The 22,112-nt window shown below is 44.7% G+C and overlaps 1 protein-coding gene across 3 annotated transcripts in view; it reads right to left on the reverse strand.

Moving 5' to 3' along the window:
- The window catches only part of LOC106608589 (reticulon-3-A), a 32,014-nt gene that overhangs the window by 1,620 nt on the left and 8,282 nt on the right, over positions 1-22,112 (reverse strand). For 2 of the 3 annotated variants that reach the window (XM_045721557.1, XM_045721556.1), the window contains 5 exons: positions 10,730-10,937; positions 9,726-9,864; positions 8,563-8,632; positions 2,903-2,949; positions 39-97 (listed from right to left, as the gene is read on the reverse strand). In XM_045721557.1, coding sequence (XP_045577513.1) covers positions 39-97; positions 2,903-2,949; positions 8,563-8,632; positions 9,726-9,864; positions 10,730-10,937 — 523 coding nt within the window. Of the gene's footprint in view, positions 1-38; positions 98-2,902; positions 2,950-8,562; positions 8,633-9,725; positions 9,865-10,729; positions 10,938-12,101; position 22,112 lie in introns of those variants that run through there. The other variant, XR_006770565.1, reaches the window with a different exon arrangement.

The raw sequence follows: 22,112 nt of genomic DNA on the forward strand, positions 1-22,112 counted from the left end.
AAGAGTACATTGAAACAGTCTTGGTTGGGACCACTTACTTGGCCATTGTGGTGTTGACTTGAGTACGTGCGATTTCCATGTAGTGATCAATCTGGGTCTGGGGAAGAAAGAGAGGAAGGCAACTGAGTTTTATAGTCATTTACAGTCACTCAAAACAGACCTGATCTATAAAACAATGTCTCGTTGTGCAAACAAAATGATAAACTGCAAAATGCTAATTGGCTGACAGCCGTGGTATATCAGACCATATACCACAGGTATGACAAAACTGGTATTTATACTGCTCTAATCACATTGGTAACCAGTTTATAATTGCAATAAGGCACCTCGGAGGTTTGTGTTATATGGCCAATATACCACAAATAAGGGCTGTATGCAGACACTCCGCGGTGCGTCGTGCATAACAGCCCTTAGCTGTGGTATATTGGCCATATAACACACCTCCTTGTACCATATTGCTTAATTAGAAGTCATGAGCTAAAAACACATAGTCAGCTAACAACCATAATACCGTAAGTCATGGTATGGTTACTTTGCACACGGTTTGTGTTTAGGAGAGTAAAATGCTGTCCTTAATCAAATGTTATTTGTCACATGCGCTGAATACAACAGGTGTAGACCTTACAGTGAAATGCTTACTTACAAGCCCTTAACCAACAATGCAGTTAAGAAAATCCCCCCATGCTTCGACCATTCTAGTTTGTTGGTGATGTGGGCGCCAAGGAACTTGAAGCTCTCAACCTGCGCCACTACAGCATCGTAGGTGAGAATGGGGGCGTGCTTGGTCCTCCTTTTCCTGTAGTTCACAATCATCTCTTTTGTCTTGATCACGTTGAGGGAGATGTCTTGGCACCACACGGCCAGGTCTCTGACCTCCTCCCTATAGGCTGTCTCATTGTTGTTGGTGATCAGGCCTACCACTGTTGTGTTGTCAACAAACTTAATGACGGTGTTGGATCGTGCCTGGCCGTGCAGTCATGAGTAAACAGGGAGTACAGGAGGGGACTGATCACGCACCCCTGAGGGGCCCCCGTGTTGAGGATCAGCGTGGCAGATGTGTTGTTACCTACCCTTACCACCTGGGGGCAGCCCGTCAGGAAGTCCAGGATCCAGTTGCAGAGGGAGGTGTTTAGTCCCAGGTTCCTTTGCTTATTGATGAGCTTTGAGGGCACTATGGTGTTGAACGCTGAGCTGTGGTCAATGAAAAGCATTCTCACATAAGTGTTCCTTTTGTCCAGGTGGGAGAGGGCAGTGTGGAGTGCATCATTTGAGGATCTGTTGAGTGGTATGCAAATTGGAGTAGGACTTGTGTTTCTGGGATGATGTGAGCCATGACCAGCCTTTCAAAGAATTTTATGGCTTTAGACGTGAGGGCTACGGGTCGGTAGTCATTTAGGCAGGTTACCTCAAGTGTTCTTGGACACAGGGACTATGGTGGTCTACTTAAAACATGTAGGCATTACAGAGGTTGAAACAGGGAGAGGTTGAAAATGTCAGTGAAGACACTTTCCAGTTGGTCAGCGCATGCTCGGAGTACAAGTCCTGGTAATCCGTCTGGCCCAGCGGCCTTGTGAATGTTGCCCTGTTTAAAGGTCTTACTCACGTCGGATGCGGAGTGCGTGATCACACAGTCGCCGGAACAGCTGATGCTCTAATGCAGGTTTCAGTGTTATTTGCCTCAAAGCGAGCATAGAAGTTATTTAGCGCGTGTCACTGGGCAGCTCTCGGCTGTGCTTCTCTTTGTAGTCTAATCGTTTGCGAGCCCTGCCACATCCGACGAGCGTCGGAGCCGGTGTAGTACAACTCGCCTGTTTGATGGTTCGTCGGAGGGCATAGCGGGTTTTCTTATAAGCTTCCGGGTTAGAGTCCCGCTCCTTGAAAGCGGCAGCTCTACACTTTAGCTCAGTGCGAATGTTGCCTGTAATCCATGGCTTCTGTTTGGGGTATGTACATAGTCACTGTGGGGACAACATCCTCAATGCACTTATTGATAAAGCCAGTGACTGATCTGGTGTACTCTTCAATGCCATCAGAAGAATCCCAGGACATATTCCAGTCTGTGCTAGCAAAACAGTCCTGTAGTTTAGCATCTGCTTCATCTGACCACTTTTTTTTCTCTCTTTTTTATTTTTTAAATAGACCGAGTCACTGGTGCTTCCTGCTTTAATTTTTGCTTGTAAGCATCTATCAGGAGGATAGAGTTATGGTCAGATTTGCCAAACGGAGGTTGAGGGAGAGCATTGTATGCGTCTCTGTGTGTGGAGTAAAGGGGGGGGACTAGATTTTTTTGCCCTCTGGTTGCACATTTAACATGCTGATAGAAATGAGGTAAAACTGATTTAAGTTTCCCTGCATTTAAGTCCCCAGGTACTAGGAGTGCAGTCTCTGGATGACGTTTTCCTGTTTGCTTATGGCGGAATACAGCTCATTGAGTGCGGTATTAGGGCCAGCCTCGGTCTGTGGTGGTATGTAGACATCTACCAAAAATCTAGGCCTCATTTATGGCAATACAGGATCATTATCTAAAGGGAATAACTTTATTTAACCGGACAATGAAAGCCATCTTGTCACTGACAGTAAACTGACTTTGCATGTCGTATCAGCCTTGTGCTATAGGACGCTGATAAGGACGCAAATAGCACCCCAACGACTCGTAAAGAGCCTGGTCATCCGGTGAGGTCACACCCAGTGGAAGTAATTGGTGCCCGCCAAAGGATAATGATCATAATTGTCAATGCTCATGGGACAATCCAGAACCATATATAGGTCTAGCTCAAGGTACATTCATTCAACAGCATGACTCCAGTCTACATAGCTCTAAGGAATGGAGAAAAAAAATATATATATATAAAAAAAGTTCTACTTCTATGATGTCAGAAGACAAAAAGAAGGTCAGACTCACCTTGTTCTTCTCATAGAAGGGGGGTACGGCAAAGAGGAGGATGTCAGCTAGAGGAGAGCAAAAAAAATATAATATTGAAATGACAGTGGAATAACACAGGAAACAACCAGCATCTGTGACCTCTAAAGGCACACAGGCCTATACATTTTTTTGTGTGTTTTTTTTTTAAGTTACTGTCTATCACAATAATAATGTTGCTTTCAGGGATGTAGACCGTGCAAACCATTTTACTAGTAAGACATCCCCTGACAAAAACAACCAATTAGGCTTTACCACCCAGTAAACTGGGATGGTGTCAGATGCCATTAAAACGAGTTTAGAGCAATATTCTTGACATTTGGTGTTTGAAAAAGCAGCAGGCTATTGGGTAGTGCTGATCTAATGAGCCAAATCGTATGGAGCCACAGTCTGTGCCGCCAGTGACCTCAGACCGTATCATCCATTTTGTCAATCTAGGAAAAGGTCAAGGTGTTGCTCGACTTAACGAGCGTGACATGCTTACAACACTCTAGCAAGACCCACAGGGAGTTCTAGTCTCACTGCAATTGTCTAGGGCTTCTATTCTAAGCAATGCCGTTTAGTTTACCACGATGCTAAGCATTTTAGTGACGTAATTGCACAGTAAGAGTGTGTGGACTTGGTCTTAAATTGGTCCAGTGAGACTGAACTAACATTACATTTTTTTTATTAATTATATATGTTTATATTTTTTTTAAATGGAAAATGTTTGATACATTTTGTAGCACGTTCTATGACCTTTGACCCCATTTACAGTGTGTCCAGTTGCCCCAGTTGGTTTAAACATGCATGAAACATAGGATACTAAACAACCTTAGTACTACACCTAGCGACCTCACCAAGAGCTTTTAGCCTTTTGGTATTGTAGCCAACGGCAGAGGCAAGGAATAGAGCCCGGGTCGCTGGCGTGAAAAGCAAAACACCCTACACGTCGCACCAGTAGGGTTAAACCACTTGGTGGGAATTGTAACGTGGCTCATAGCGAGGATGGCTACACTGTCCCCTCCGAATGGAAAGTTCCCTAATGCTTAGGCTACTCAGCTCGCTGGCGCGAAAGGCAAACACCCTATGCACCGTGCCACTTGCTGGGAATTGTAACGTGGCCCCTTTTTTGTTTTATTTCTTAGGATCCCCATTAGCCGACACCAATGGCAACAGCTAGTCATACTGGGGTCCAACAACAACAAAAAACGTCACAGAGAAAAGACTTTACAAGTTACATACATTAACATGCAGTGTTTGTGCATTTAGCAGTTACACAGATAGTGCATGTGGAAAGTATTCAGACCCCTCAACTTTCTCCACTTTGTTACGTTAGCCTTATTCTAAAATTGATTAAATATCCCACTTACAGTTTAAGTCGGAAGTTCACATACACCTTAGCCAAATACATTTAAACTCAGTTTCCCCGTCTTAGGTCAGTTGGGATCACCACTTTATTTTAAGAATGTGAAATGTCAGAATAATAGTTTAGAAAAGGATTTATTTCAGCTTTTATTTATTTCATCACATTCCCAGTGGGTCAGAAGTTTACATCCACTCAATTAATATTTGGTAGCATTGCCTTTAAATTGTTTAACTTGGGTCAAACGTTTTGGGTAGCCTTCCACAAGCTTCCCACAATAGGTTGGGTGAATTTCGGCCCATTCCTCCTGACAGAGCTGGTGTAACTGAGTCAGGTTTGTAGGCCAACTTGCTCGCACACAATTTTTCAGATCTGCCCGCAAATTTTCTATAGGATTGAGGTCAGGGCTTTGTGATGGCCACTCCAATACCTTGGCTTTACTGTCCTTAAGCCATTTTGTCACAACTTTGGAAGTATGCTTGGGGTCATTGTCCATTTGGAAGACCCATTTGCGACCAAGCTTTATCTTCCTGACTGATGTCTTGAGATGTTGCTTCAATATATCCACATAATTTTCCTTCCTCATGATGCCATCTATTTTATGAAGTGCACCAATCCCTCCTGCAACAAAGCACCCCCACAACATGATGCTGCCACCCCCGTGCTTCATGTTAGGATGGTGTTCTTTGGCTTGCAAGCATCCCCCTTTTCCCTCCAAACATAACCATGGTCATTATGGCCAAACGGTTCTATTTTTGTTTCATCAAACCAGAGGACATTTCTCCAAAAAGTACTATCTTTGTCCCTACGTGCAGTTGCAAACCATAGTCTGGCTTTTTTTAATGGCAGTTTTTGGAGCAGTGGCTTCTTCCTTGCTGAGCGGCCTTTCAGGTCATGTCGATATAGGACTCATTTTACTATGGCTATAGATACTTTTCTACCCGATTCCTCCAGCATCTTCACAAGGTCCTTTGCTGTTGTTCTGTTATTTATTTGCACTTTTCGCACTAAAGTACGTTCATCTCTAGGAGACAGAACGCGTCTCCTTCCTGAGCGGTATGATGGCTGCGTGGTCCCATGGTGTTTATACTTGCGTACTATTGTTCGTACAGATGAACATGGTACCTTCAGGCCTTTGGAAATTGCTCCCAAGGATGAACCAGACTTGTGGAGCTCTACTATTTATTTTCTGAGGTCTTGGCTGATTTCTTTAGATTTTCCCATGATGTCAAGCAAAGAGGCACCGAGTTTGAAGGTAGGCCTTAAATACATCCACACCTCCAATTGACTCAAATTATGTCAATTAGCCTATGAGAAGCTTCTAAAGCCATGACATCATTTTCTGGAATTTTCCAAGCTGTTTAAAGGCACAGTCAACTTAGTGTATGTAAACTTTTAACCCACTGGAATTGTGATAGTGAATTATAAGGGAAATAATCTGTCAACAATAGGTGGAAAAATTACTTGTGTCATGCAAAGTGGAGGTCCTAACCGACTTTACAAATTTCTTGTTAACAAACTATAGTTTTGGCGAGTGGTTGAACAATGAGTTTTATTGACTCCAACCTAAGTGCATGTAAACTTCCGACTTCAACTATACATAAGTATTTCAGACCCTTTACTCAGTACTTGGTTGAAGAACATTTGGTAGCAATTACTATATTGAGTATGACGCTACAAGCTTGGCACACCTGTATTTGGAGAGTTTCTCCCATTCTTCTCTGCAGATCCTCTCAAGCTCTGTCAGGTTGTATGGGAGCGTCGCAGCACAGCTATTTTCAGGTCTCTCCTGAAACGTTCAAGCGGGTTCAAGTCCGGGCTCTGGCTGGGCCACTCAAGGACATTCATAGACTTGTCCCGATGCGCCTCCTGCATTGTCTTGGCTGTGTGCTTAGGGTCGTTGTCCTGTTGGAAGGTGAACCTTCGTCCTACTCTGAGGTCTTGAGCAGGTTTTCATCAAGGATCTCTCTGTACTTTGCTCTGTTCATCTTTGCCTCGATCTTGACTAGTCTCCCAGTCCCTGCCGCTGAAAAGCATTCCCACAGCATGATGCTGCCACCACCACGCTTCACTGCTAGGTTTCCTCCAGATGTGATGCTTGACATTCAGGCCAATGAGTTCAATCTTGGTTTCATCAGACCAGAGAATCTTGTTTCATGGTCCGAGAGTCCTTTAGGCAAACTCCAAGCAGGCTGTCATGTGCCTTTTACTGAGGAGTGGCTTTCATCTGGCCCCTCTACCATAAAGGCCTGATTGGTGGAGTACTGCAGAGATGGTTGTCCTTCTGGAAGGATCTCCCATCTCCACAAGGGAACTCTGTCAGAGTGAACATTATATAAATGTCCAACAACTTTGAAAAACCTGTTTTCACTTTGTCATTATGGGGTATTGTGTGTAGATTGATGAGGAAAACAATGTAATCCATTTTAGAATAAAATGTGGGAAAAACTGAAGTGGTCTGAATACTTTCCGAATGCATTGTACAGGTCCTTACATGCACACAACAAGTAGCTCAGGATAGCAACAGTATACTAGTTTGTGTCAGGGTACAGCTAAATCCAATACATTGGAGTTAAGATTTTTCATAGGCATAAATCTACCCTTTTTCATAATTGATGTGCTAAAATATATAGCAGTCTACTAAAGTAAATCAGACCTACATTAACTTAAAGTCTACATCTCCCACTACCACACATTTTTAGACAGCTGAAGTAGAAACATTTTCTTCATGAAAATGTACCCATTCTACTTTAGCCATATTTATTAGGGCCCAAATTCGGTTCTGTTTTATTTTTCAAGGTTTTGGATTTTTTCACTCAAATTCACACTTTATTTTTACACACACACACACACACACACACACACACACACAATTAATACGCAACATGAAATAAAAGAACCCAGAAATTTTCCATACGCACAAAAAGGTTGTTTCTCGCTAATTTACATCCGTTAGTGCTCATTTCTCCTCTGCCATGATAATCCATCCACCTGACAGGTGGGGCATATCAAGAAGAAGATTAAACCGCATGATCATTACACAGGTGCACCTTGTGCTGGGGACAATAAAAGGCCACTAAAACGTGCAGTTGTCACAACACAATGCCACAGAGTTTTGAGCGAGCATGCAATTGGCATGCTGACTGCAGGAATATCCACCAGAGCTGTTACCAGAGATTAGAATGTTAATTTCTCTACCATAGGCCGCCTCCAACGCCATTTTAGAGAATTTGGCAGTACATCCAACCAGCCTCACAACCGCAGACCACGTGTATGGCGTCGTGTGGGAGAGAGGTTTGCTGATGTCAACGTTGTGAACAGAGTGCCCCATGGTGGTGGTGGGGTTATGGTATTGGCAGGCACATGCTACAGACAACGTACACAATTGCATTTTATTGCTGGCAATTTGAATGCACAGAGATCCTGGAGGCCCATTGTCGTGCCATTCATCCGCCGCCATCACCTCATGTTTCAGCATGATAGTGCACGGCCTAAGTCGGACATGTCACCCATTGAGCATGTTCGGGATGCTCTTGATCGACAGCGTGTTCCAGTTCCCGCCAATATCCAACAACTTGGAACAGTCATTGAAGAGGGACAACATTCCACAGGCCACAATCAGCCTGATCAGCTCTAAGCGAAAGTGATGTGTCGCGCTGCAAGAGGCAAATGGTGATCACACCAGATACTGACTGGTTTTCTGATCCACACGCTACATTTTTTTTCAATTGACTGATTTCCTTATATGAACTGTAACTCAGTAAAATCTTAGAAATTGTTGTTTATATTTCTGTTCAGTATAGAACAAAATTGGATGTTCTAAGTCCACAACAATCCTTTAACCACAGAAGATAAATAAATAAATACAAATACTTTAAAAAAATATATAATTTGAGTGTGTAGTAAATTAGCCTTACACGTCTTTCACAGGTTGGCAAAGCCCTGAACAGCTGTGACATTTGCAAACTGTCGATTCTACAAAACATCAAAGTATGAACTCCCGCTATGCATTTCTCCGGCATCAGCGAAAACAAACTGTGTGCCCCACATCCATATAAACATAAATCCATCAAGATTATTCAATACGCGTGTTGGCCGTAGACCAGGTCAGATGGAAATATAGGTCACTAAGTAAAATAGACAGCCCCCTTTCATTCTCATAGGCTTCATGCATGTTCAAACCAGCCGACATGAAAAACTTCTCATACGCCATAGACCACTATTATATTTCAAAGTGTTTAACGCTGCACACCACACATACACACGGCCTCCGTGCAGCGCTGCAGTAGCCTCTTACCCAGGATGAGGATGGTGATGCCGTTGAAGACGGCTCCTACGTAGGTCAGCAGCCACATCACAACAGCCAACTGGGAGGAAAACAAGCCGGGTTACAGCCAATGATGTCATTAAGTCATTGGTTAGAACACTGGTTGCCTGGGGCCTTGCAGACAGAAATGTAGAACAGGCATGGTTCTGTCATGTAGAATAGCATTACATTTCTATGTGAACGTTCTCTAAATTCCCACCCCCTACGGAATACATCCACGGTTCATCACCATGACATGCAATATGTATGAATGACTAGGGAGAATATGCCCCTGACAACTGTTGTTGGGTCAAATATTTTTTTAATCCCCATGTTGGCTAAGGTTAGGTTATGGAGGTATGGTAATCTGATCCTATATCTAAGGTTAAGGACAGCATCTACCTCCAGCTAGAGAGAGGGATTCAAGGTTGATTTAATAAGCTGGGAGTGAAGTTACAGTAAGGAGCCTCATCTCTGCCATAGCGGCGGTGGAATGGACCAGCGAAGGTCGTCTTGGTCTGATAGGTTGGTATGTCGGGTCTCTAATGAGCTGGCACACTGGAAGTAGCCCCCCCTCCATCTCCACAGCATAGCTAACCATGAGCTGAGTTCTAGGTCCACTAGCTGGCTGCGGTGCTAACCCAGGGCATATTTAGCACCTGCTCTGTGTGATTGATGCACACAGCCATACCATGGAGCTCTCCCTCCCTCCCTCTCCCATAGTCATATGGACAACTTGACTATAGATCCCTGTCACACTAACACTGCAGGATACAATAGGGTTGAGTTGCTAGAGAGGTTTATTAAAGACACATACAGCAGGGAGTGTTCAGAGTGTGTGCGAGTTATAAAAAGATTGTGCGCCAGGAGAAGAGAGTTAAAAGGGGGAAGAGACCTAGGAATATGAGAAGGCGTCAGTCAGTTTAGGACTGTCAAGCATGATACCTCGTTTAGGGTCCCGTCCATATTTACACACAAGTGTATGTAAGCACAAGACCCTAAACGAGGTAAGATGCAAGATGATGCACGCAAACACACAAGGGCTACTATGGAAGGAGTCACTGGTCTAACACTATCAATCATGAACCGAGGGTCAGATACCCGAAGGGGGGGATGACAACTGACAGGCAGGCAGGACAGACCCCTAAACTCACCTTCAGGGAGTCGATGAGGTCCTCGACCAGGAAGAGTTTGCGCAGCTGTTTTAGGAGTCGGTTGATGTGGGTCAGACTGGCGTCCACGTGCTTGCGGAAGGTCTCAGGGGGAACGCTGACATCTTTCTCCATCAGAGCTCTGAGGAGAACCAACCACAGCATGGTAGATGAAGCTGTGATCTCAGACAAAACTCCTAAATGCTAATCTAACAAATTGCTTTCATTGGACCATTTCAGGCTAACCTGCTATGAGCTAATCACTAAAATAACAAATTGCATGGTTTAATTTGGTAATTTCAGGCTAACGTGCTAAGCGCTAATTAGATCGTCGCTAAACCAACCAAGCCACTTTAAATTTCAAGCGATTGCTAGTTTGTCTTTTTTTCTATTACAAAAATTGTTTTCAGGCATACATGAGTAAAGAGTATTAGGCCCCGTTCACGTAATCAGATCTCTGCAAATGCCGAGGTAGTGTTCAACATTGCAGGAACCCCATCCAAATGACTTCATCTGATACAAGTGCAATGTAGGCAGCCTGGAACGCAGCCATTGTATTAGTCAGTCTGTACGGCTGGGCTGTGACGCTCAACTGAAATAAGCCCCCCTCTCCAGTATAAAATGATTAACTCAGGCAAGGGTTATGACAAGCACAAATATGCTGCTGGAGCTTTGCATTTTGTTTTTCATTTGGAGGGTTTTCAGCAGATAGTAATTTCCCATTGGCGACCAAAAATACTACGATGAAGACGTATATTCATCATACTAAAAACGGCAATAACTTATAAAAATGGGGCATAGCGTTTCTCCTGGTCGTGTGGCGAGTTAAACTCCTGGCCCTACTTCTTAGGCTAATCTGGTAGACATTTTGCCAACAACAGCTGTGTGTGTGTCCTATCAAGCAACTTCTACTACCACCACCGTCTTTTTCATGTTCCAACAACCAAACCAATACAAGAGTTGGTAGTTAAGCATCACAAGGTTCCCTATGGAGTGTGCTGCTTTACTTGAAGGGGTGTCCGTCATCGGACTTCTGCACGGCCTGGACGACAGCCTTGTAGATGCGGAAGGAGATGGTGACACAGAGCAGGGCGAGGAGCAGGTAGGAGACAACGCTGATGACGCTGAACGCCGCCAGGGACAGGAGCGTCAGCAGGGACAGGCCGAACACCACGCCAGACTTCTTGGGGTCTCGCCAGTGCACCAAGTCCTTGACTAGAGTGGGTGAGAGATAGGGGTGTGTAGGGGGAAAAGGGGTGTGTGTGTATTTATTGTTTATGAGCATATGTGGAGTAGAGAGATTAGGAGGGAGAAGAGGAAATAATTACGGTTACTCATTGCACAGCGTGTACGGACCACACAACTAACAAATTGTGATCTCCAACCTCAGACCTATATATAAAAAAAGTGTGTGTGTGTGTGTGTGTGTGTGTGTGTGTGGGACAGAGTCATGCATGCAGAATTTATATTCTCTATACAGAGCTGTTACGCAACCCTATTATGGCCTCCCTTCTTCATCTGCATGAAAAGGAGGCATTTACAGAAACCTTGGGTAAATGGCTGACTCCCCACGTGCCTCTGGGGGGGTCCAGGCTTGGGCTGCAGTGTGTTTCAGCTGATTAAGGGGGAGCAGAGCAGTGCAGACACACACACAACCCCTCCCACTCCCCTCTAGAGGATCCATTATGCAACCACAGAGGAAATTCTGTTGGCGTTTTGGTTTCACTCATTCACTACACCCCCCCTAGCCCAACATACCGACACAGATCTAGCATGTCATGTCTACAGGCCTACCGTGGGAAATGCATGTCAAAATAGGGCAGCTACGATTAATATTGTCATATGTTATCAGCTTGTAAGCAGCTGCGTCGTGGGGGAGTGTTACAGATGGGTAATAGGAATTTATCCAGGGCTGCACATAGTAGAGGCACAAATTTACACAAGATTGAGTGGAGGAGAAAAACACAATCACTTATCTATATCCTGTTTCAGTAACAGGATGTGTTGGTTGTGAAATCAGGCTACACTGCAGATAGTTTTACATTAATAAAATACCCACTCATATTGGCTGCAGTGTGTCATTGTTAACTAGCAATTCTAGACAACTGTGTGGGTGTTTATTGAACGAGGGAGGATTGAGGGAATAAATTAAGATATTTGGTTCTCAAAGTGCTCTTTTACCCTTCCTCTAATTCAGTATTGTTTTCTTACAACTCATGTAATAAAACACCGCTCCTCTGCAGGCCTATTTATCAAAAATCAAAATCTCCATTATTAAATAACATTGTTCCAAATATACTACAATATAAAGAGTTGTGTATCAGTTCAAATGTGAAGCATGGCTGCTTGACGGTGAAAAATAAAAACTTGTTTACATACTGACAGAGCAGAGCAGCAGCGCCCCTGTTGCAGGAGGCCAGACAGCACTCTAATGTTCCTGATGCCGCCTGACTATCTGCTGAGCAGCACCGAGTGAACAACTGGGGTTTCCTCACCCAGCACTGCAGGGGTCCCGAGTCCCTCCCAGCATGCTTGCTGGTACCCACAGGGAGGCAGCCTGGGCAGACGGCCCTCGTTCATTATCCGAGCTGCTTTCTACCTCACTGGACAGCAAGCAGCTCTTAAAGGTACAGGCACCACACCACCTCCTGCTGCTTGGCAGTACGTGTGTGTGTTTGACCTAATACAACAGCCTGGACACAGACTGGAATTCTTTACTCCTGTGAAGCTAAACCAGCTGCTAAAACTTCATTATGCAATTCAAATACCATAGGTGACTACACACATTGGCATGGGTGGGTAACTTTTATTCTAGTCTTCACATGATCCACTTCCTTCCGACTGACTGGCAGGCTGGCCCCATCCCTCACAGTCCACATAAACACAGGATTAACACAAATCTTACTGAAATTGGACTGCCTGATTTGAACTTATCTTTAAAGGCCTGGCAGCAAGTCAAGATTTTCTTACTAGCCCAAGATACCACAGTCCAAATGTGTACCCTATTTGGGAAGATGACTGATTCACATCAGCAGGAGTATATCCATTTCTTTTGGAGGCCCATTGATGGAAAACTGGTATACCCACTCTGCAATTATCAACAATGGAGCCAAGCCAACTAAAATAAACTTAACTCACCTAGCCAGGCATTCCACGCCTTATAACCAGCCGAGTTGAGGCAGCAACACTGTGGAAGCTGAGGGACAGGACAAGGTTCAAATGGAAAAAAATGCCACTTAAAAAGAGAAATCCTATACATGTAGGAGATTGAGAGAAAAATAGACCCAGATATTTAAGCTATGCTTTTTAAAATGTTGGTCTTCAAATATACAGTAACCACTAGTCAACATTATGAACACCTGCTCCTTCCATTGAACAGTGTTCACCTGGAGCCACCTGGTCAATCGATCATCCCTTATGGATGTCACTTGTTAAATCCACTTCAAATCACTGTAGATGAAGGGGAGGAGACGGGTTAAAGAAGGATTTAAGCCTTGAGACATGGCTTGTGTACGTGTGCCATTCAGAAGAGGAATGGGCAAGACAAAATATTGAAGTGCCTTCGAACAGGGTATGGTAGTAGGTGCCAGGCTCATCGGTTTGTGTCAAGAAATGCAATGCTGCTGGGTTTTTCACGCTCAACAGTTTCCCGTGTATCAAGAATGGTCCACTGCCCAAAGGATATCCAGCCAACATGACAACTGTGGGAAGCATTGGAGTCAACATGGGCCAGCATCCCTGTGGAATGCTTTTGACAACTTGTAGAGTCTATGCCCAGATGCATTGAGGCTGTTCTGAGGGCAAAAGGGGTGGGGGACTCAATATGAGGAAGGCGCTGCCAATGTTGGGTAAACTCCGTATATATAGTGCATTATTGATCAATATGTTAGAATAAAAATGCAACCTTTACTATATACACATTGTGCTAAAGCATCTTTCAAACAGTACTTGACTGTAATATTCTTTATCATTCCCTCCACGACTGCATGGCATACGCCTTCCCCTAGTTACTGGTTGCCTCAGTGATGACCTACCATTCCATAGCATGCCCGTGGTGTAGGTTAAGCTCGCAGCGACTGTACGGGTTTGAGTGCATCCTGCATTCACTCGTCTGCATACCAGTCAATGTGTGCCAGGTTTGGATTTCATTTTTGCACTGAGCGGCAAGAGAATAGGAAGAGGTCCCCTATTTGCTTTAACTCTACACTGTGAAGTAGAGGGCTAGCCTGCCACTGGGTAAATCAAAAGCAGACGACCATTACAGTAAATGTATATGAATAGACTTAACAGCTTGTTAGACGGTATGTAACAATGACAGCAGTGATAACGTATGCAATATTGGATATGTCAAAACAGTTTTTTTTTAACTTCAGTTAATTTTTGTAAATACTTTCTGAAACTGCATTGTTGGTTAGGGGCTGGTAAATAAGCATTTCACTGTAAGGTCTACACCTGTTGTATTCGGTGCATGTGACAAATAACATTCGATTTGACGATTTGAGATAGATATTGAGCAGAAGTCCTTTGTACGATTAATACCAAATTGGCCACACACACGGCATATAATTTTCCAGATAAGGGAAGGAGGGGGGGGGTGCTGTACCATGATTCAAGAGGAGAGGACAAGAGTAATTAGAGCGATTGGTACCCTGCATCTCAGCCTACTGTGACAATTGTCACACAAAATAAAAAGAGGACCAATGCCCCCTAGCCTGGTCCCATCTGTATGGACTTTTGCCAACTCACACTTAGGCACATACAGATCTGAGAGCAGCCCACAACCCATGAATATCAGAGCATTTATCGCATAATTCTCTCTGAGTCTGGTCATGCTTTCTAACATCCAATTCAGCAGGATCATAATAATGAATGACATCATCATAAAAGAAAAGGTTAAGTAAAGTCCGCTCCTTCAAAATGACCATCAGTCTCTGGAATGATTGTCTCCCGTCCTGTGCAAGTGCACTGTGGCGTGGAACGTCGCCCAAAGCAGAAACCCAACACTGGTGGATCGACTATTCCGCCTGACTTCCAGGGACATTGCAAGCAGACACCAGGACGCCACGTCTGAACTGCCCACCACCCACTGTCCGACCATGATTACTGCCAAGCTTAAGGACATGGGGGGGGGTCATTTTGAAAATACACACACAGCACAATATATAGTTTGACCATTTTGACTTCCGTAATAACTGCACTCTGAACGTGGAGACCTTCAGAAAGCTTGACTGTAAGATAAATATTTCAGTAATACAGCCATGGTGCCTGTATCAGAATAAAAAAGAAAATCAACATGGTGATTATATAGTTAGTGTGCTCCTATTTTGAATAGGAGGACCAAGATGGGAGAAAGGTGCAAGTGAGAGAGAGAGGGGAAGAGTGATCATTGTGCTTTGCTTGTGTGAGGTTAGCAGGCATAGATCCCAGAGGGAAGAGATGTTACCTGACAAGTGCGTTAGTATTGCTGCCAAGACATGCTCTGCGAGGTGGTAGGCCTCTGCCACCCACACGTCGATGACCTCTACCTCTTTGGAATATACACCGTCGGAAGCAGGTTTGTTTTGGGGAGAAGGAGGGTCGGAGGTTGTCGATATAAAGGAAGACTGGGATTTCTCAGAAGCCTTGATACTAGACTGGAGGTCAGCCTCCTCCTCTTGGCTGCTGCCCAACTCTTTGAGTGCATTGATAGTGAGGCGTTCCTGCTCCAGATCCATGACCATGGTCGGTGTGGACTGGGAGGGAGGGGCGCCCGTTTTAGGACACTCATCCTTGGCTGTGAGATCTTGATGGAGGTCTTCTGGATCTTCGTCCTGTCGTGACTTCAGGCACTCCCTCATGAACTCGACGAAGCTGTCCGTGGCACCAGAGACTGAGCAGTCCGGCTCAATGCTTTCTGGGTCACTGGTATTGTCTGTTGACTGGTGTCCTGCTTCAGCTTCCTGAGGTGGAAGTGTCTCGCTGTTGACAATGCTATCTGTAATGAGGATTTCATCGTTCAATTTCTTCTCAGTCTTGGGCTCCAGGGTGCTGCCAGGCAGTTCACTCTGGAAAGAGGTGAGTGGATCTTTGGGAAACTCCCTGGGAGACGGCTGGCCTCCAACTAGCTTGGAGAAGGAGTCCTCTTCAGCCATCGAGGGGATATCCTGCTCCACAGTGGTTGCATTGTTTTGAGGGAGTAGTGTTCCAATATGGATCTGTGAGGTTGGATCGGAAGGAGAAGGCTCACGTACAGTGTTAAAGTTCAGCTCTTTATCACCAATGGTGTCATTCATGGATGGTAGTGCGTCGTCATCCTCAAAAGACTGTCGGTCATATTTACGGATTGCGTCATCCTCCATGTAGTTGGATTTTGAAAGCTCAACTGTCTGCATATAATCCTCTTTAATATCAGACTCTGGCTTCTCTTCAAACTTGGATGAGGGGCAAAGTGGAAGATCCTGAGCTGCAATATCAGCAGAGCTCGATTTAATTAAGATATCTTGCGCGCCAGTTGACCAGTCATCTTCATCATATTCTGGAAAGTCTGAAAGGTTCCCTGCGGTTTTCTCAGAAGAAGGTTTGGCAGTGGAAGGGGAAGACTTTCCATTAGACTCATTGGGAGTCTGTGATTGGTCAGACTCCACTTTCTGTGCTTGTGAAACCTCAGCACTTGAGCCCTTTGACTCATCATTAGGTACTGTGGTATTCATATTATCTGTATCCAATTCAGATTTCAGGATCTTGTGTTTAGGTGAGTATTCAGAGTCGACAGGAGAGGAGGGAGGAGAATAACCCTCATATTCTAAGGGAGGAATTTGGGAAAATTCCTTTTTAGTCACATCTGGTTGTGGCTCAGGCGTTTTTGGTGCCTCTTTTACAGGGTCTTCTACAACTTCATAACTTTCGTCCTCCATTTCAATCTCCATCTCCTCATCGCTGTAATTCGGCTCGTCCGTCTCAATAACATTGATGGTAGGAACCTGCATTGGCTGCTTTGCTGGCGGGGTTTCCCTTTCTTCAGTAGGGAGAGAAGGAACAGAGGGTTTGTGGGAAGGTGTAGCATCACTTGACAAAGAGGGGCCAGGAACAGAGGCTGTGTCCTCGATGACGGTGTCCTCAGAGTCTCCTGAGCTGTCGACTACCTCTGGGAGCGCCAGGTCACCACCACATGGGGCCTGCTTGGTCTTCAAATCCTTCTCTTTAGTGTCAGAGGGAGAGGGAGAGTCCAAACCAGCAGGAGGGGCAGGAGAAGGAGTGAGCTCAGAATGAAGGTCAGGAGGGCCTTGGGTGTCTGTTATGTAAGCTTTAGGTAGGAAGCTCAGGTCAAATTCTTCCTCGACGCTAGACTGCTGCGCTGGGTCTTTGAAGACATTTTTTAGTTCGGGCCTTTCAATGGGAGAGTCCATGTAAGCATCAGGGACACAGGCAAACGCCTCTGGATGATCAGGCACCACTTTATCTGCCACTTTTAGCTCTTGGGATTTGCCATCCTCCTCTGATACAAGAGCATCTTCAAAGTCGGGCACAGGGGGTAAGTGAGCTCTCATCCAGTCTGCACTATCTTCAAACTCACTCCCTTGTCGGGCTTCTCCCATGACCTCAAAGGGGGATTCTGGCGATTCCTGATCAATGGAGGCTCCTTTTTTCTGGAAGGGTGAGGTGCTCTCTGTTGGCGCCTCAGTAGGAGACGTCTCATAGTGGCACTCTTTGAAGTGAGGGAAGCCGCCGTCGTTCTTGGGCTCCTTCTTTGCTGCCAGGGCCTCCAGTGCCTTAATCCTCTCAGACACGGGGGACGTCACAGTCGGTGAATCATCTTGCTTTCCGTCAGGCTGACCTGATGGGTCGCTCCCGTAGTTAGCGGGAGAAGATGAGTCGGGTTGAGAAGGCCTGGCGAAGCGAAGGGAGGTGGCCACCCCTTCTGAGGAGGGTGTGTCAGAGCCCAGCACCACCCTTATGTCTGCGTCGGCCATGCACAGAGGCAGGGAAGGGAAGGAGGAGGGAATAAAAAAAAATCATACACACTCAAACTCCCATGCACTTCCAGTTATAGTCGATGGAGGCCATTTTGTTGCAGCCCAAGCAGTCATGCATAGCATGGGACGGTTTGAAGTCAGTAATGGATGAGGGCGTCAGTCAGCATGCATTGCTGACTCAACGTCTCAAGTTGTTGCCATTGAAGAGAATTTTCAATAAGGCAACATTGGAAATGACTTGTATGGTCAAAATGATGCAGCTCCAAATGAAATAAGAAAATTGTATCTAGAAACAAAACTGTTATACTGTGTGATAGCATATGCATTGTGGTCTACTTACATCACAATCAGATCTTTTGCTATGAATATATTTTTTAAGTACAGCTGCATAGAATATGGCCTGGAGTTTTGTTAAAAATCAGGTACTCTGTGTCTGGTATGTCCTACAAAAGTACTTGTGATGGAGAAAGGACTGGTACACTCAATCTATCCTTCCTCTATCTGGTTAATATCAACGACCTTACTGAGAACCGTTGAGCCGTCACTTCACATCTCCCGAACACCAACATAAAAGACTACAGGGAATCATAGAACTGAATGTGACAACAGGGACGAGATATAAAATGTGCCTAGAAGCAAAGGTCACATAGGATAAATGCTCCCTGTTTTAACTTGCAATGCCTTTTAAAATGGGCCAGAGACTAATGTCATGCGACTGCAGCCTAGTATAAACGAGAGTTAAATTTAAAAAAGTGTTATTTCTATAATGACCTAATTAACATAAATCATTTGATTACCAAATGAGCGCCCATCTGAACACAACCTATAGGCCTACATACAAAGGGGAACACTCTTCCTCGTGTCTTCAATAATGCAGATGTCTGTAAGTAACGCAATGTCAATATAATCATGTTTAAGCGTCATACCATAATCTTGTAAATTAGGTACGATATCAATCAAACAGAAGAACGACAATTCAACATCTTTAATGTACTGAGATGACTCATCCCAGGAATGAATACAGTGCACTACCTCCGACTCAAAAATATAACCGGAGTGAAATTAAATCATTGATTTACAGGACTAGCCTCATCCTCAGATGACCTACAGACCAATTTGCAAGCATGACTACGTCGCACTACTCTGGCCTTGTCCCACCCGACTATCGGTGTAATCAATAAGAACACCCAGCTAACACAGCACACATAACAAGCTGGACAATAGTCCTGGTGTTGAGGCTTCCTAAATCATGTCCCCCCATGTGCTACAGTCTGTCAATACGCCACTAAGCACGCTGACCTGCTGCTATTCCCACACGCCACAGCTGAAGTGACAGAGTCAAACAAGGATCCCCCTCAATGGCACAGTACCACGGGTATCCTGGGTCATAATCCGCAAGATGTTCCAAGCTGCTCCAATAATCACATGATCCCTTTTCAGCCTAATGGTCCCCCCCCCTGTAATTTTCCAACACCCTGAGACAAGCTATCATAGTGGAGAATTGGCAGCTATATTGGGAGGTACACATCAGCTGTCTGCTTGCCTCTGCAATCCCCAGGCAAACAGAGACTAAGGTCCCCTGCTTTGAGGCAATATCTCCGGCAGGAACAGGTCAAATATGCAGTTGGTACTTTTTCCAAATGCAACAAGGTCCACTTCTCCTTCTATATGGTTATTTACTATAAAATGGAGCCAAGAGATCCAAATCAATGGCTCCGTTTCTTTTCAAATCCAATGCTATAGTACATTTGATAAACTACCCAACAGCTTACGTCAACGAGTTAATAGTATCCTGTTATTGTAGCTTGGTGCTCTGTATAGGCATTGTGGCCGGTCAGCATGACCCTGCAGCCACCCTAAACCCACAGCACCGCGGACATGTTGTTCATCAGTACACAACTCAAGGGTGGGATGTCTTGGTCTGGACCTTCACCTCCCATTGAGATCCATTATGCATTGTTCAAACTAGGCCACATACACGGATGGACTTTCCATCTAGCCGAAAACAATGTAGTATTTTGGCTCGACGCAAGTAAACAAATTACAAAACAGCTACCGCACCGTGAACAGGAATCAGAGCCACTGGCAACAGGGAGCCCACACTCCCTGACTGGAATCACAAACACGACCCAAAAAACATATGATAAGAAACTGTCAAACACGGTTTTGTAATACTCATTCAACCTCTGATGAGAACATCACTTTGTGTGGTCCTCAGTTGTTAGAGATACAGAGGTTATTATATTACGTCATCTACTCCCCACAGTAATTGGAGTTGAGTGCTAAAGTGTGTGGGATTCAAAAAAATACAAAAATAATTTTAAAAAAAAGGGACACTCATTACTAATCCCCGTTTTAAATGGACTATTGAACATGGTCCAACAAACGTCTCACATCCCAAAATATGTCAGGCAGGAAGACTCAAAAAAGGGAGGCATTTCTTCAAGATGAGAAAGTGTAAATCAGCTCAATCATTTTGGCACTGTGCAGATGAGTCAAATAGTTTACTTGATAAGACACAGCCTTCCAGTAGGGATCACAGCTTAGCTAAATCAAGAAAAGGTTTTCCTCTAGACAAGAAAGAGCTAGACACCTTTAAAAAAGGACTAGAAGTGCATTTTAGGTATACACGTGAAGGTATGAGGATATTGCGCGTTTAAGTCACATTCCACTTGTGCATCGATTCCCGAGGTGGTAAGCCTACAATCTGGTATTGTTAAAAATGATACTAGTACTACTATTCACAAAAGCATGAACACAGTGAAATATTTTTGCTGCAGAGAAAAGGAGTCACCATATGATAAGAGATCAAATTCCATTGGGTACAGCAGTGTCATTTCCAATTAGTGATTTTATTCTAGCTCCAAGGCCCATCTCCCTCACTGTGTGATTAGCTGACTGATTTTGACTTATCCTAGCACTACATAGGACAGATTCAGTTTCTGGCCATCTAGTCTGGCTTAAGTTTAATACTCTTGCTATACTGTCCAAGTCTACACATTGTAGGCTACTTTTATAAAACACTAACGAAATTGTGTTCCAGAAAACAAACCATGAAAAAAATAAAATAAGAATACATGCATATTACGATAGTCCCTAAAATAAAAACTACTTTTTGGCTCCAGCAGTGGTGACATGCAAAAAGCTTAAGAAGCTATAAGCAGAGGTAGAGGGGCAGAGCGCATCCAGGGAGGAGGGCTCCGACCCCAGCCTTAAGCGGGCATAGAGCAGCGAGGAGTGGATCCCTCCCCAGTGCCTCTCATCCTCCAGTGCCGGTGAAGGGACTGGGGTGGGAGGCTCTTAGAGATGGGGCATAAGGCCTGGATGAAGGGGCCATCTATCACAAGGACAGCTAGCGTCCCTCTGGGACAACCAACCTGAGCCATTTTTAGAGTTTTTCCCTCATCGTGAACTCGAAATTCTCTCAACTTTCTTAAAATAAGGTGGCAATCTTGGGATTATCTTGGACCTACAGTGCCGTTGACCTAAATAGCGCGACAGAGTGGAGCAGGCTGTAAGGACTGGGAATAGATCGGCTCGCTGTCATTTGTAGGTCTTGTCAGTTTTCTGATGGGGGTAAGAACAGGGGGGTTCTGGGGGAGGTTAGAGAGAGGTTTGGGGAATTACTCAACTAATTCCAAACATGCCCTATTCCTCATCACTGAGCTGCTAGTTTGATATGCCTCCTTGATGCCAATTTATTCCATCAAAATGTCAACCTATTCCACTGGGAAAGTCAGTGCATTCCATTGGGAAGCAATGTACTGTATCACTACACCATCAATAGATGGCTTGATCCATTACTGTACATCTCAATTAGCTCTGTGGATTAACCAATTCATCACGTGTCAGGCTGTGTGTCTAGCATATATGCTGTATCCAGTATGGTACATAACATGTATGCCTGAAGACATCTTCACTTAAAAACAGGCTTTAAATCTGAACTCTGTGCAAACTTCCCTATAAAAAAAAAATAATAATAATTTTTTTAAACCCGTGATCCTCCCTTGCCATGCACCATGGGCGTCAGTCAGGGGCGTCGGGGTTGGGCCTGTTGCTGCTAGTAATTGAACAGGTCTGGCCTCCAGTTGGGGGGGGAATTGAAAATTCCAAGTCAGACACTGTTGAAAAAGGGAGGAGCCTCGCTGCCCTGCTAAATTGCAATTAGTGCAGGCGGTCAGCAACATAGGAAACAGATGGGATACAGTTACAGGGCTTCTAGGGGTGGGCTCTGTTGAAGACTGCGTAGTGGGGGTGGAATTAAATGTTTCCAGGCCTATAGTATGAAGTTCTTGGTCTGGACTAGAGTAGGAGAAGGGCACTAGAGAGGAATGGAAGGCATTACAGCGGCAGCCGAGCAAGAGAGAATGACAGGGAAAGAGAGCGTGAAGATCGTGAGAGGGAGGATGGCAGACGAGCAGCGTAACAGAACCATACA

This window comes from Salmo salar, chromosome ssa07, assembly GCF_905237065.1.
Source record: "Salmo salar chromosome ssa07, Ssal_v3.1, whole genome shotgun sequence".
Taxonomy (NCBI): domain Eukaryota; kingdom Metazoa; phylum Chordata; class Actinopteri; order Salmoniformes; family Salmonidae; genus Salmo; species Salmo salar.